The sequence below is a fragment of the Telmatherina bonti genome (genome assembly GCF_933228915.1).
Source record: "Telmatherina bonti genome assembly, chromosome: 9".
Lineage (NCBI taxonomy): Eukaryota > Metazoa > Chordata > Actinopteri > Atheriniformes > Telmatherinidae > Telmatherina > Telmatherina bonti.
Genome location: NC_136627.1, coordinates 14,791,747 through 14,808,605, shown reverse-complemented (window position 1 = coordinate 14,808,605; position 16,859 = coordinate 14,791,747). Strand labels below are relative to the sequence as shown.

The window sequence follows — 16,859 nt, the reverse complement described above, 5'->3', positions numbered from 1 at the left end:
TTTTTTGGCTTGTCCAGCATTTAGGCAAGCAGAATGATGGTCTGAATGCTGTGTTCTGCTGAGCAAATTCTCTTTGCCAAGGGAAGCTTTATAGATATAATGATCCCCTTGACTTTCTGAATTTTTATTTTATTTCTATATTTATTTTGTATTATTGTTTGAATTATAGAGTTTGTACTGCTGGACCAGAGAGGACAGATGAAAGACAGAAAGAGAAAGAAGAGAAAACACCTCATAAGAAAAGTGAAAGAGATAAAGGGAGAGGAAAGGAAAAAAAAAAAAAACAAAAACAAAAAAAAAAAAAAATAAATAACCCAAAAACAAAAAGAAAAAACAACCTACAGATGTATACATATACGCACATACATATACACATACACATATATATATATACATATACACATTACACATTTACACACATATGTATATATATATGTATATATATGTATATATATATGTATATATATGTATATATATATGTATATATATATATATATATATATATATATATATATATATATATATATATATATATATACATACACACACACACACATCTATGCACACACACACATACATATGTACAAACACAGAATAACTTTAAAAGAAGTTCTACAAGTACAACATCGTCTAAAAGATCTATTCCAAATTTCTTTGACTGTGCTATACCTATGGATATCTTTAAATGCTTGTAGCGTAATATCTCAAGCTCGAAATCATGTGTATGTTGATTTGTGTATGTAAAGGGCCCTGTGACAACATTGTTGTGAAGTGGCGCTATACATATAAAGTTTAATTGAATTGAATTGTTCTTTCATTTCTGTGAGTTCAGATTTTAATGACTAACAAATATTGGAAATAAACTGAAGTAATGTACAGAGTATGTAACAACAATAAAATAACATGTTCACACTTAAAGATTAGCCTGGGTTTACAGGGTTTTATATAACAGGTTGATTTTCTATTAATGAGCGAAAAACTGAAGAGCATTTTGGTCACTGATCTATTTTATATCACAAAAAGTATATTTTATAAATAAATATGCATGACTGAATAACTTTCTTATGTCCCTTAGGTGAGCGTCAGCTGAGGATGGCAGGAGACTCTAGAGTCCTCATGGACCATAACATGGAAATAGGAGTAACACCTGCACAGGTAAACTGCACAGCCATGGTTTATCAAACAGTATTTCTGCAACTTAGAGATGAGATGAGGTAGATAATGTGATGGTGACACATACTGTAGATAAGGGACATAAAGATTAAAGAGGTTGGACAGAACTCAGACTGTGACAGAAACACAGGTTGCCAGCTGTTGAGATTATTGTTTGAGATTATTGTTGAGACATTGTTATGCAATGTCTATTAATGCTTGTAAAGATATAGCCAGATGTTTTTCACAAATGCAGATCATAGCATAATTTGATTTGATTGAGAATATTCTGCCTATGTCAGATGGTGGGGTTATGTTTGTTATCTGATCCAGTTTACAAAGTGATTAGATCTTATGGGGCCTACTCAAGCCGAACCAGAAAGGCTCTATGAGAAAGAAACCCTTTCACTTACTGCTGCCATGTAGACACAACTAATGACTTTGTTTATGGACCATCACCCCTGGGAGAATATTGACTACAAAGGATGGGCAGCACTACGTGAGACAGTTGTATCCAAAACTCAATTAGACCTGCCCAAAGTGTAGAAATGAATGGCTTTGTTTTTAGTTTGAGTTGATTACAATGAAAAAAAAAGCACCTGGACGCATTGTCTCACTTTACAAAAGGGTGAATTGAAAGTGATTTGGATCTTTACTTTACACAATGTCCCTAGGCATGGTCTGTAATAAGTGGTCCAAAACACTGTCATCAAGCCACTAATTGTGATGCAGGTCAATAAGCATTGTCTTTCAATTCCCCTTAGTCAAAACGTTCTTTAAACAAGGATCAGCTAAAATCAATTTCTGGAAAATCAATAAGGCACATGCAGACCCAGCCAAACGTGTATAATCATATACAAGAGAGCTGTGAAACTTCCCCTGACATCTCAATAAAACTACCTTTAATAAACCTGTCTGCCAGATTTTATTTTGCAGCCTTAACAATTGGATGTGTTGCGAGGCCAGTGTAGTTTAGATTATCTCCTCTGTCGGCTAAACTGGGAGAGTGATCTTGTTGGTGATAGCACAGAGAGGTGGTTGGCGTAAGCACAATAAGTTGTAACTTTCCTGGTGATATTAGCATGACTGTGGAGAAGTAGATCACAGGTGTTCAATTTTTGCCATTGACTTTCAGAACATATACGGCTTTTGTTTGTTTGTTTCCAACTCAACTTAATGTATTTCAGGTTTCAACAGAGACTGAAACCGCCAATTAGGTCAAGTCTCATGGGATTATTTCAAAGATCCCCTTTTTACTTTTGTCACAGGGTACATGTATGTCTTCATGTATGTTTCGGTGCAAGAAAAAGAGCAAAGAACTGTAAATTATCTCTAACCCCTGATTGAATGCTCTACCAGAGTCAGAGTTTTGGTTTGTTTTTTTTCATTAATCTACATGCACTAAAACACACAATGCCATAAAAGCGCATGAATCCTGATGTAACAATGTATTCCACAGTGTCACCTTGACAGATACCCCTATTTCAAAGGATGGCAATGAGGAGTCTGTTAGGGCAGGATCTGTTTCTTGCCAGTGTCCCATAGCGTGCAATGAGAGGGAACACATGGGCTGAGGGAGAGCGACAGGACACAGCTGTGGAGCCAGATCGCCTCACTGGACCAGGGCCAGCATAAACAAGGACCTGGGTGTCCTTGTGTTCTTGTTATGTCCTTACTCTGTTTCTTTTTTTTGCCCCACCGTATACATGCATAAACTGGCATCTGCAATGTCAGGGTCAAGCGGCACACAGAAGTGACTTTATAACTGTTCCTAATGCGATTTACCTCGCCACCAGCAGCCCACATCTGAGCTGGGAAATTTTGCAAAGGCTGAACGCGAACAACATAAAATAGGTTAACATCTTCATCCTTCAATGCAAACACTCTATAGCTGTGAAGGAAATATTAACTGAGCGAAATTAGTGTGGCGAAAACCCTCGGGGAGAAAAACTTCAACTGCTTTTTTCTTGCTCTGTCTGTGCATGTCTGCATTGTTGCCCCGCTTTCTTCCTCTCATGTTGCCACTCTTTTTTTCTTCATCTTCAGGTGAAGAAGCTTCCCAAGCATCTAAGGGAGCCTCAGATCTCAACTGAGAGAACCCACTTGATTTCTGACCCAGTAAAGAAGCCACGGCAGCGGTACGTGCAGAAGGATGGCAAGTGCAACGTTCATCACGGAAACGTGCAAGAGACCTATCGTTACCTCAGCGACTTGTTCACTACGTTGGTGGACCTACGGTGGCGTTTTAGTTTCTTAATTTTCACACTGGTCTATGTCATCAACTGGCTTTTCTTTGGCTTTCTGTGGTGGCTGATTGCACTCATCCGTGGAGATCTGGTGCACGGAGACGAGGAGGGCTGGACCCCTTGCGTAGAGAACCTCAACAGTTTTGTCTCAGCCTTCCTCTTCTCTATTGAGACAGAGACCACCATTGGGTATGGTTACCGTGTGATCACAGAAAAATGCCCTGAAGGTATTATACTACTTTTGGTGCAGGCCATCTTGGGTTCCATTGTTAATGCCATGATGGTGGGATGCATGTTTGTCAAGATCTCACAGCCAAAGAACCGCGCCGAGACTCTCATGTTTTCACACAAAGCTGTCATATCGGTGCGTGACAACAAGATGTGCCTGATGTTTCGGGTGGGGGATCTGAGGAACTCTCACATTGTGGAGGCATCAATTCGAGCAAAGCTGATCCGCTCACAGCAGACCAAAGAGGGGGAGTTCATCCCGCTCAACCAGACTGACATCAACATCGGTTTTGACACGGGAGATGACCGGCTGTTCTTGGTGTCGCCACTCATCATTTCGCACGAGATTAATGAGAAGAGTCCCTTCTGGGAAATGTCTATGGCTCAAATGGAGAAGGAGGAGTTCGAGATTGTGGTTATCCTTGAGGGCATGGTGGAGGCCACAGGTATGAAGCGACTGGGGTTTCTTGATGAAAGGGTGAAATGTAGAATGGAACAAAATATCCTCCTGACTACCAGTAGTTCAAATTTGTCCTCTGTGAAGGACCTTTGTAAACCTAAATATTTTCATCTCCCTGAATGCTACTGAACTAACACCTTTTGGTCTTTAAAGAGGACATTTAGTGCTTTTAAATGGTACCTCATTTGTGGGGGTGGGGCTTTGTGAACTTTCTTTCTCTCTTCAAGAAAAATGGCCTCCATTGCAACAAGCATGTTTTATGGGAAGAGCAAAAGTGCATAATACTTTTCTTTGTGCTGATTTTTACTTGAAATTTTGTAGTTATATTTTCATTGAATATCTTATAAAAACATTCAATTGTTTCTTAGATAAATATAACTATATTTTACCACAATATTTAAAAGTTTAAGCAATGTCCCTCCGTAGTGGACATTTGTAGTTACACTTTTTTTTTCCTGGTAATCAGGAGGATATGAGCGATGCATGAACAAGATGAAATTGGAGGAAATGTGGAATGCATGGGCAGAGCTAAGAGGATGAATGAATGGATGGAAATGGAAAGAGGACTAAAGGTAGGGATACTTGTATGTGCAACCTGCAGATTGAAAATGTTTTAATGGGTGAATGAAAAGATAATAATTGACTCTGAGTGAGGCATAAATTACTTTAATGCATTTCACTTCAGAGGTTGAACAAGTTCTAATGAGGATTTTTAGCTTATTATTTTATTACAGCCGGTTATTGTTTTATTCATAGACATTCTAGCTGCAATTAGAGCTTCACCTTTCCATTTCTAAGCGTCTCTGGATCAGATGACTGAAATCTATAACCACTATTCAGATGTTTCCCCTGTACTCACTGTAGCCCTCATCCTCATTGTTGCTACTTCAAGGTTATATCTTTGATATTGTTTATTTACTAATGACGGATTTGTGGCTACCCACACCTTTAGTTTTTGTTTTGGGTAAAGGCCAAGCTTCAGGCTAGTTACATTTATGGGCCACACTCGATTAAGTGTTTCTGTAAAGTTCCACAAAGTTCTTGTTTCCCTCACAAATGCTGAAGTGAATGGCTGGGAAACACACTGCAACTTTAGTGTTATGAGCAGGTCTATGTCAGTTAGTCATGTTCATGCACGCTTCAATGTTTAGTTGAAGCGTGCAAATTAGTTACATGAAATTTGTTAATCTCTAAATTAATATAAACTTTTGAACACAGATGATTTTACAGCATGATAACCCAAAGAAATGTATAAATTTATTCCTTCCATGCATAATACGCATTGTTTCGAGACCTTTTTGAGGAACTGAACAGAACAAAATATAAAACATTCAGCGTAAGGTTTTTGTTTTGTTTTTTAACTCAGATAATAAGCATGGCTCTGAACATTTCTGCTTCGTTTCCTTTTTTTCATGTTTGTTTTCCTTTCCATTTCTTTTCTCTATAAAGCAGTTTCTGACACACTGATGGGTATTTGATTCACATCATGACATCACCTTTTGCTTCAGAAAGAACATCATGGCATCATGCCGAGGTTATGCCGTCACTGTCCTTGACCTCAAGGCAACAAGCTAATCTGACCGCACACTAGCCCTCCCCCACTTTCCACTGATCCGATCAAATCAAATCAAACTTTATGTGTAAAGCATTTTTCATACAAAAGCAAGGAAAAAGGTATTTATAAAGAAAAAACCAAAAACTTAGGTATAAAATGTACAAGAATACAAACCTGAAATGAATAACTTAAGAGTGTTTACTTCCCCGTGACGTTGGCCAGACCAAACTGAGCAAAGCTGACACAAAGTCAAGTTAAATGACTTTTACATTTATGTCCTGGTGCAGCAGATAACCAATTTGCCTCGAGGATTTTTGCAATATCGACAGAAACTGTCATTCTCTTTTCAGGGTTTGTATGACCATTAATTATTGCTGCTACCAAGGAAAACAGAGGAATGCAGATTCCATTTTTTACCGAAGACAAAAAATGAATTTAATTCTATGAAAATTTTATTTACTCAGGGCTTTTTTACAATCTTTCTTCATTTTTTTTTTTGCTCTTACTGTATAGATAAAATACCATTCTTGAATAAAGTGTAAGGACTTAAACCGCGAACAGGGAATTTTATATGCATATATATATATATGCACATATATATATATATATATATATATATATATATATATATATATATATATATATATATATATATATATATATATATATGCATATATATATATGCACATATATATATATATATATATATAAATACATACATACATATATACGTGTGTGTGTGTGTGTGTGTGTGTGTGTGTGTGTGTGTGTGTGTGTGTGTGTGTGTGTGTGTGTGCATAGTACACAGGTTTATGCTGCAGTATTTATTTTAACAATATTACGGGGTTTTTCTTTTCTTTTTTTTTTTAATGGAAAACATTACAGTCATGCATAGATGCATTTAAAAGTGATTTTCCAAGTCCGCTAAAAAAGTGGGAGTTTGTTGTTTGTTGTAATATTGGCAACAGTTCAAACTCAGTTCGGTACATCAGTGTTTCCGACAACAAAATTCGTGTTCATGATTAAATGTCACTAAAGTGAAGATAGTGAGTTTAAGCTCTTGCTCCCAGGTTCCTTTGCAGTAAATTGTCTATAAATAGAACAAAACCAGTTCCATGCCATTTCTCAGAATTCAAAAAGCCTCTGTTTTTGTTTTATCAAGTACAGTGCAGTCCACTATTTTTGTTGCACATTGTTATGCTTTACATATTTTCTAGGAAAATCAAATGGAAGAGAGACCTTTAGATGGGTCATGAGAATAACTTCATAAAATGGTGATATTTTATTTAAGAAAGGGAAAATGTTACTGTATTGTATTAGGAAAGAGTCGTGAAAATATTCACATGTCAGTATAAAGCAATAATGTTTCACATCAGTATTAAACCAGAGGATTACAATTAAACTTCTGTCAGAAAATGTTGCATCTTATGATCATGCCTGATTTCCCATGCAAGTCTTATATTAGCTTTTCATCTGGTTTTTCTTGATTTTATTCATGTGCTTTGCATTGATCCAGCTTTTAAAATGAAAAGTTAGTGCAGGGGTAGGGCATGAGCTTTGCTTCCTAGAGCACATTTTTAGGTCACATATCTGTGTGTCTGTTTGGCATGGCTTCTCATTTTCAGGTTTAATGTACGAAAAATTACAAGATTAAAGTGCTGCTTGTTTTTGTTTTTGTTTTTTTTGTTTTGTTTTGTTTTTTACAGTAGATGAATTGATCAATTAAAGCAACCAAGCTATTCATGACTTCTGAGCTTGTTCAGCATAGAGCATGCAAAAATGCCTTGAGGGGAAACTAAGAACAATAACAGAACACTGATGTTCTTTTATAATGAACTACATCTCTGATGTGTAACAACTGAACAATATTCCCATATTTATAAATTGGCCAACATATACATGCACAGATTAAAGATAATATTATTAAAATAAATTTCAAAGGCCAACTCTGAAATATTGTCACATGAATGGGCATATTGATGGAGGACCTCTAGGCTATATCTTTGTCACTACCTGCAGGAACTTGTGAAGTTCAGAAACGAAGCACAGCCAGTGACAACAGAACTTTGACATACAGGAGAGTTCATAGTCAGAGTCTGTAGGTAGATGCTGGGTGGAGGGCAGGGAATTCTCAGAAAACAGAAATTGGCCACTGAAGCAAGGTGTCATCTTTCAATGACATCTTGACATTCTGGACACAATGCATAGATGATTTGCATATATATATATATATATATATATAATATATATATATATATGTATATATATATATATATATATATATATATATATATATATATATATATATATATATATATATATATATATATATTTTTTTTTTTTTTTATTTTATTTTATTTTGGATGTATGAATAGTCAGCATTAAATTTTACACTAAAATTGTGCCAAAGTTGTAAATGTCTATTTAGAAGTAACAATGAGCATAAAATGGCACAGCATCATCTGTGGTCACAGGGAAGCCATCTGATGAGGTGACATTTCAAGTTACGGTTTTTAAGTTGGAACCATGACAGATGTGTGTCTGAAATAATTAAATTAAGCTTAAAAGAAATAATTATTTAAAGTGACAAACTGTAACGCTTGCAAAAGTAGCATAACAGAAATTATCAACAATGCATCAGGAACCCTGTGATTCTAGTAAAACTTCTTTTAGACAAGACCAATGCCTGTTTCTGTCGAGTTGAGGCAGGCCTCAACGTTGGCCACAAAAACATGGTGCTCGTGGAAGTGTACCTGACAATAAAAGTGTTTCAAAGCATGTTGAAGATTTGGGTAAATAACTGTTGACCATTTCCAGGGTGAGTTCACTGAGTGCTAGCTCCCATCATGTCCAAAACTTAAGGAGTACTTTGAGCTGTGTGGAAGTTGCTGCAGAATGACAACGAAAAACTGTTTTACATTTGTCTTCTCTCATATTGCAAGTAACAAACATAAAAACAAGACCATGGTCTGGCCATTATCTGTCTATAAAACTTTATTTAGCTCAACATCGTATGAAGGTACTTGTAGTTCTACATCCTAGTTATAAAAACTGTTTAGTACCACTTTCAGTTAAGTTCTGCAGACATCCTGCTACTCTGCGTTTATCATTTTCACATAAGAACCGAGCAGTTTCTGAATTCCTTAAAAAAATTCTGAAATGATGTCTGCTCTCTTTTTCATTAGGTCCCAAATCTGACCTTCACTGAGTTGCTTGACCTGTTGGCTTGTCTTTAAAATCATTTTCAATGCAAAAATATAAAACTGTTTTTAGCCTGAAATAATGTGCCTTTCTGACCTCTTCATTGAGAGTACACATGTATCTCTGTATATTCAGTAAATGACTCCTCCATCATTCCTTTGACAACTAATTTTGCTAAATAAATGGTTCAGCATACAGGCTGACAAAGGCAACGCTACTTAACATGAGTTTTAGGATAGAACTCTGTACACAAAACACATATAGTATTAAATCTACAACTGAGGAAAAGAAACAGCAAACATTTTCCCTCACAGCATAAAATAACTCGTGCAGCTTCTCCTGTTTGCTTTTAGTAACATCAGGAAGGTCCAAGAACAAGGCAATGTCATGCAAAACTTTCTTTTACTTTGTCAACTCAGCAGTGCCCTCCAGCTATATGACCAGAGTTTGAGTACAACTGTTTCATTTGAAATCTTAGGTAATGAATTTAACTTGTTTTATGGTGTTAGGTCTGTATTATTATAGTAAACTTTACAATATCTCATATTAGCATATGATTGAAGGCATAATATTACTTCCAAAAGAAGAAATTTGCACATATATCTCTGCAAGGTCAACACTGTAGCCCATCGGCAAAATATAAAAACCAGACGTGTCTTCAGATTCCCTTTAACCAATAGTGTGACAGGAAATTATTCTTGCTCATGATAGTAGTTGTACAAGATTATTTTTTATAAAGATGACAAATGAAAGATACAACTGGAGAAAGTTCCAGTCGTGACTCATGTGGGTAGAACACGTGGATAGACTTAGGCTATGTTCACACTACAGGCTGAAGTGACTTAAATCCGATGTTTTTGCCCCTATGCGACCTGTAAGCGATCTTTTCTTAACAGTCTGAACGACACAGATCTTATATTTTTTAATGCGACCCAGGCCGCTTGGATATGTGGTCCTAAATCCGATGTGTAACTGATCTTTTGCCATGCGACTTCAGTCTAAACGGTCAGGTCGCATTAATCCGACCAACGCGTCCTTGACGCACGACAAACGTCATTCTGCGTTTGTTGTTTATGAACTCTTTATTGGTAAATGCGCTCACATCACTCTCCCACCAATCCTGACTGCGACTCCGTACCCAAATGTTTCTCTCTACAGTTGTTGCTGCCACAGCTCCACAAAAGGCCTTGACCAAAACTTTTACTTTCATTTTCCGTAAACGTCTCCTTAAAACGAACTCATTCACAATGTTGTGGCTACGGTTGGACAAAAAATTTTAACTTTTTTTTTTTAACTTTCATGGTTGAACAAAACGTTTAACATAGCAAATGCTCTGCAGCCATCCATATTTACTTCCACAAACACAAAGACATCACACGCACGCTCACTGCATGTCGCCGTGTCTTCTGCGCATGCGGGACGCTTCTGGTGCACACGAGGTTCATACAAGTCACATTTGATCGGGAATGTGAACGGACTTTCCAAAAATTCGGATTTCACAAAAACATCCGATATGAGCAGCAAGCCCTGCAGTCTGAACGTAGCCTTAGGCTCAGTAATTACAACAGATTGCTATGGAGGGTTTTAATTTATGTTAAAATGTAGCAATTGATGGAAGAAGTGAAAGTTTGAAGGAAATTTGAAGGGAGTTCCAGTCCTTTGCTGCTGCAATGCAAATGCATTTTCCCAAACAAGATTAAAGCTTCAGTTTACAATTTTAACGTCTGTGTCAATTCTTTGATTCTGTTGCCCATTAAAATTCATTAAAATGAAAGAATGGGGGGCAACTAAATTATGAATAAAACTGTGTTGTTTCCACTAGAGTATATGAAAGTTTCCATTCTTATGACACTGTTAAATGGTTTTTAAAAAAGCTTACGCGAAGGTAGGGTTTACGAAAATGCTGAAGAACTCTGCCAGCATATTTAATAAGTACTATCTTGCAATAAAAAACTGGAAGCATTTAAACTAAGCTCTGCTTTTCTGTTTTTTCACATCTGAGTCAAGTTTAAGCAAACACATCTAACATTTTTTTCATTTCTATTTATTTCATTAACAGAATAAATTTTTAATAAGACATTACATTTTGTGTTTGTTCATGTCAGGTTTAAAACCCCTGTGACATGTAAAATAAAGAAAGAGACACGGACTTAGAACTCAGTGTAACCTTTGCAAAGGGGAAGAGAACAGTCTCAGAGCTCGCACAGAGACTCCTAACTGTCTTCTTCGCTTGCTCTTCCTCTGCTCAGGCTTTTTATTTGACAGATAATGGCATGACACATGTCATGAGTTCATCACACATTTTCCAGTTAATGTATAGTATTAACTTCATTTACTCCTGCAGCTGCTAAAACAATAAGCATCTATTTTAACAGACTACCAGAAGCAAGTCATGAGTAAAACACGAGGTGCAAAGATAACAATAGGATGGTATGTCTGAGTGAGCCAAGCTCATTAAGCATGAGGCACCCTGCTTCACCAGAAAGAATCAATCTTTGTTAAAGTAATCTCAAAAGTTTAACATATGATAAAAGAAAAGATAAGTCATGAACAAATGATAATATATAAATTTCCTAACAGTTCACTTAGCATCTGCTCTGTGAGCCCTTCAGTGCATACAATTAGAAAAATAAAATACCGCTCTTGATTTTTTTAAGCTTAACTAAAGTTTTGACTCTCGATGTGTAGGGATATGCTGTAGTTCCTGCATATAATTCCTGTACATTGTGAATAATTAACTAATGTTGTCTTCTCCTTTCCCCTCTCTTTTCCTCTTCATGTGCATGTTTGCTTGCTTGTCCACTATGTGTGTGTGCTTGTTCCTAATGTTATATTTATGAATGTTTGTGTGTGAATGGAAACCCATATGCCTGTCTACATCTGTCACAGGAATGACATGCCAAGCACGGAGTTCATACCTGGATACTGAGGTATTATGGGGCTACCGCTTCACCCCAGTTTTATCCCTGGAGAAGGGCTTCTACGAGGTAGACTACAATAACTTCCATGATGTCTATGAGACCAACACTCCCGCCTGCAGCGCCAAGGAGCTAGCGGCTAAGCTTCGGGATGAGCCGCTTTTGCCTCAGCTGCCACTCCTCAGCCCTGAACCCAAAACGCATACTTTTGACCCTTTAAACCGTCTGTCACAACAGGATCCATTAAGCCAGGATGACGAGACAGAGGAGAGGGATTCAGGGGGTGACAGGGGAGAGACCAATGGCTCAGCTGCTGCTTTAGAGGAGACACCCCTTGCGGATGGACTGCCTGACTGAAAGGTCACATAAGTAAAAGAGGGAGAAAAAAAAGGAAAAACTGAACAATACCATGCTTAATTTAATCAATGGCCGGCTTGTTCCCTTGCAGTTATTGGAGACAAAAAAACAAACATTTTTTCTCCAGTCTTGACTCATGCAATACTCTTCCTTAGAGTGTCAATCTATAGTATAGGTTGATTTCGTAGACATGTACACATACAGGAACACACATTTACAATATAAATATATAAACAAATATATTTACTCTTAAAGGCAGGTGGTTTGGATTGTTCTTTTATAATTGTTACAACCTCCTATAACTCATTATTTTAAGTTGCATTACATTACAGCCCAGTCTCAAATTTCAGAAAACTTTGTGCTGATGAGCACCATTAGTTGAGATGTTACCTAAATTAGACATTTGCTTTGACATATTTTTATCATACCCTTCCATTCTCCAAACATGTGATGCTACAGTCATTTCAGCACTTAGTAACGAAATGCGACGATGTCTCTCTGCCAGGATTTTTGTGTCCTGTAGCACAAAAAATATTTTTAATTCAATTTTTTGTGACTATTTCAGATTTTACTGAGACTGAGTTGTACTGTATATAAACTTGAATTTACACTGGTAGCTACATTGTGACAGCACGCCATGCATTTATTACAGATGCTCCAGCGATCTCATTAGGGTGTATTCACAAGCAGTTTTACCTGTAATAAAATTTAACAGGAGAAGCAATTACCACAAGTGGAATCAATTGTATGTATTTAATTTTTACAAAGACTCAACACAAAAGCATTATTAAATCCTAAAGTCGCATTTATGCACCATTTACATGGATAAATACGTGCATACAGTTCAAACAACATGACCTTCATACCTTCCTTTACAGTGGCAATGGTTGTTAGACAATAGATCCACTAGAGGTCAGTGCAGAGTTCAAAGTTCACCAAGTTCCGACATCAGTTTCAGTCACGTCAAACATGGACATGGAGGATTATGATAATGTAGATTTAAAAGAAGAAATATAAGGAGGCAGCAGAGTAGACGCGGTGGTCTAATTGACTATTAAATACATTTAGACTTCTTCTTCTTTGTACCTCTTTTTGGATGAATATCATCGAAAATGGTCTGCACCGCCCCCGTGGATTTTTGAGGAACTATTGCCTTTGTGTTGTCAAGGTATACATGGTTAAAATGGACCAAATTACGCATGTACATGACACAGTAGATGGACTAAATGCTCCAGATCCGTCTTAAGCACAGTGCATAAATGGGTCTTTATTCTTATTTAGCCCACGTAAATCATACTTTTTTGTTTTTATTAGCACTTCTTTTTTCTTGCTTGTTCATGCACAATCATCCTGCAATGGCTATATGCAGCCACCAGAGCAGCCAGAGGAGTCTACATCCTAATTTAAGCAACTGGTTTAAGGAGTCTCATAAGCGTGATCAAGGTAGTGGAGCCTTGATATTATTCAGATTTGCTTTTTCTGTCAGTGTCATTAACTATGTAAAAAATCCCTTTCAAAAGAACAACATACAGTTTTGTACTTAGCCAGAAAAAAGCTAGGGAACTCTCAATGTCTACCGGCAACCACAATCCTGTTTAGTTTGCTCTGTTCACACCTTTACTCACCGTCGCACTGTTCGAAATATCATCATTATATCTGCCTGATTGTGACACAGAGAGCCTTGACCCTAAACCCAGTTAGTACCTCATTTTATACATTTTCAGGGTTTTAAACTAACAAACAGGCAAATGCTGATAAATGCTGTAGTATATGCTCCTGACTTCACTCTTTTAAAAACTTCTTGGCTGGTTAAAGATTTTTTTCTGCTTCTCACTGCAGCAACTGAAACATTAAATCCAAGCCCCAGAACAAAAGCACAATTTGCTATGAGGGGATTCCACATTGACTGGACCACCCACTAAGCTACTGCTTATTTGTCAATGTGTGTGGCATTCAGACAAATATAACATTCAAATATGAAACATTTATGTTCAACTTCAGTTTGAAATGTTACAGATTCTTTCGAAGGTACTACACACATAAAGACACAAACATATTATAGTAGGGGTGGGAGTTTTTTTAGGCACATCATAATTCAGTTCAATTATGATTCAGATGGCCTCGGTGTCACTATAAAACAAATATTGATGCATCTTGATCCAAAATATTTCCTGTGGGACTATTTGTTTACTACTTTCCGTGGGGAAAAGAAAACGTGGTTTCTCATATTTGTTGTGAAATATATAGGCTAATGCAGGACAACTACATCAGACCAACACATGGAGCTGCATCAGATCCTATGGTCTTGGGTTATTTCTAGCAGAATTTTTACCGTGTTCTTCCACATCTAACTACAAACCATGCCACCCAGTCAAGGCTGCCTGTCATTTGACAGTTGTTTTTGTTGTATTTGTCGTATGTTCCAGTTTTCTTTGGAGCTTATTTTCTAAAGGCATTTTTGCCAGAAATATTAAAGTTACATTGTTTTTCCCATCAGAGGACTTGTAAGTTGCAGCCAACCCCAAAGTTTTAAATTGAAAGATAGCGACATCCACTAAGTTTCTAATGCAAATAGCATTGGGTTGTTATTGACAATTAGGTTGTCAAGGGGAGGTTATTGGCAAAATCTTGCATCACTATGTGTGATGTATTTATGAATTTTAGCTCATATTTTAAACTAATTTGTTTTATTCTAGTTTATTATGGCATAATTGACAATTAGGTTGTCAAGGGGAGGTTATTGGCAAAATCTTGCATCACTATGTGTGATATATTTATGAATTTTAGCTCATATTTTAAACTAATTTGTTTTATTCTAGTTTATTATGGCATAATTGTAGATTCTCACTAATTGGTTCAGAGTAAACACGATCTGCCTGGTGATGATGTAATCTACTCTCAGGTGCATGGAATTAAGAGACAGCTGGAACGAATGATTAACCCCAACGCCGAGTGCTGAACTTACTATGTTCTCTCTGTTATAGTCCTCTTTCTGTATTTGGTTCTTTTGGAACTTACAGAGAGCTTTGAAGATGGACCAGAGTTTACTAATTTGATCCGCATCAGATCTCATTTTTTCATCCACACCTCCTCAAACATATTGGAGTTTCCAAACAAATGAAGTTACTCACAGAAACCAAAGTATTTCCACACACTACCTTTTTTTTTTTTTTTTTTTAATTTGAACTACCTTTTACTGCAGAGGGTACCTGTCGGATCTAAAGCTCATCTATTTTGTTTATGTCGGCAGCTCTGGTTTTTGAGTTCACCCTGTTTCATTTCTCAGCATTGTGTTATTAGTAAATGGTTAAAGAATTGATTTTTAAAGGAATTCAGAATCTTCTAGGTCCATGTCAAGATGCATCTGACAAGATAACCTCTTCACCCCCACCCCTAACATATATAGATGCAGCACACTAGCATATATATATATATATATATATATATATATATATATATATATATATATATATATATATATATATATATATATATATATATATATATATAGATGCAGCACACTAGCATATATATATAGAGAGAGATATATAGATGTAGATATATATATCTATATATATATATATAGATATATATATGTGTGTGTGTGTGTGTGTATGGATAATGCAAACATGAAAATGATATACATATGATATGATTAAATAATATGCTATGCTTCCTTTCAGTTTTGTTTTGTTATTTTGATTATCTGCTTGAAGTATTGAAAATAAATAAACCTTGTTACTTTCTCATCATAGAAAGCTAAGTGCACTAATGAAGGAACAGGTATTCTGTCTTCTCTCATGACGTAATTATCTGCCCAACGCATTATTTGGTTTTCTTGTCATTTCCTCTGATGGCCAAGTTTAGCTCTGAATTTTGGTCCAGATCAACAAACCACTCCTGAGTTTTTACCGTTTATAGTCTACAATATGGCTAATTGCTGCTGATTTGAAGGTTGACACTTCACCTATGTGGGTTATTAACTATAATATGTCTATTTCTATCGTTTCATAAAAACACACAAAGCTTGCATGCATGGATGAAACCTAATTCCCCTTTTTGTCAAGTTTATTACTGTAAGAAATACAGGGTATTTTTTAGGCATGCAAGTTATGGGATTTCTACGATAAGTTATCAAAAAATGTAATGATATCAAGTTAGCGTTTGATTAAAAAAAAAAAAAAGATTCCTGATACTTAAATTTCCCACTCACAATTCAATGGTTTTGTTTGGTTTTTTTTTTCCTTTTATATATATATATATATATATATATATATATATATATATATATATATATATATATATATATATATATATGAATATCTATGTCCACTTTCTTTCAATATGTGACATTTTTTTACCGCTATGTATGTTCTTTGCAAAACAATACGTTTATTGTTAGAATCAGATCATCTTTAATTCCTGGAATGTCATCTGTTTTCTGTGTGTTCTCATGGGAATAAATATAACATGGCCGAAAGAACAACATGTTCCTTTTACATAATGTTCATAAGCATAAACAACTGTAAGATTGTGTGTGGATGTGTTGGTATATGGTGCATAGCTTTGCTACCTTACATCAGAGTGACATGCTGCACGCTATCTGGTGTACAGATAGGATGGATAATTTCCCCTATGTAGCTGTGGGTAAAACAACTGTGTCTCACACACATGCTTGAAAACTGGATTAGCTGTGCATCACATCATGGAAAAGGAACGTAAAATATCTCAGTACCATCAGT

General features: G+C 36.2%; 1 protein-coding gene across 1 annotated transcript; it reads left to right on the top strand.

Moving 5' to 3' along the window:
* Positions 1-1,092: 1,092 nt before the first annotated feature.
* Positions 1,093-12,117, top strand: kcnj5 (potassium inwardly rectifying channel subfamily J member 5; the record flags this gene model as incomplete). The annotated part of the gene is made up of 3 exons (XM_079246564.1): positions 1,093-1,155; positions 3,199-4,072; positions 11,732-12,117. The coding sequence occupies 3 exons, from the start codon at positions 1,093-1,095 to the stop codon at positions 12,115-12,117; spliced, it is 1,323 nt and encodes a 440-aa protein (XP_079102690.1).
* Positions 12,118-16,859: the final 4,742 nt, after the last annotated feature.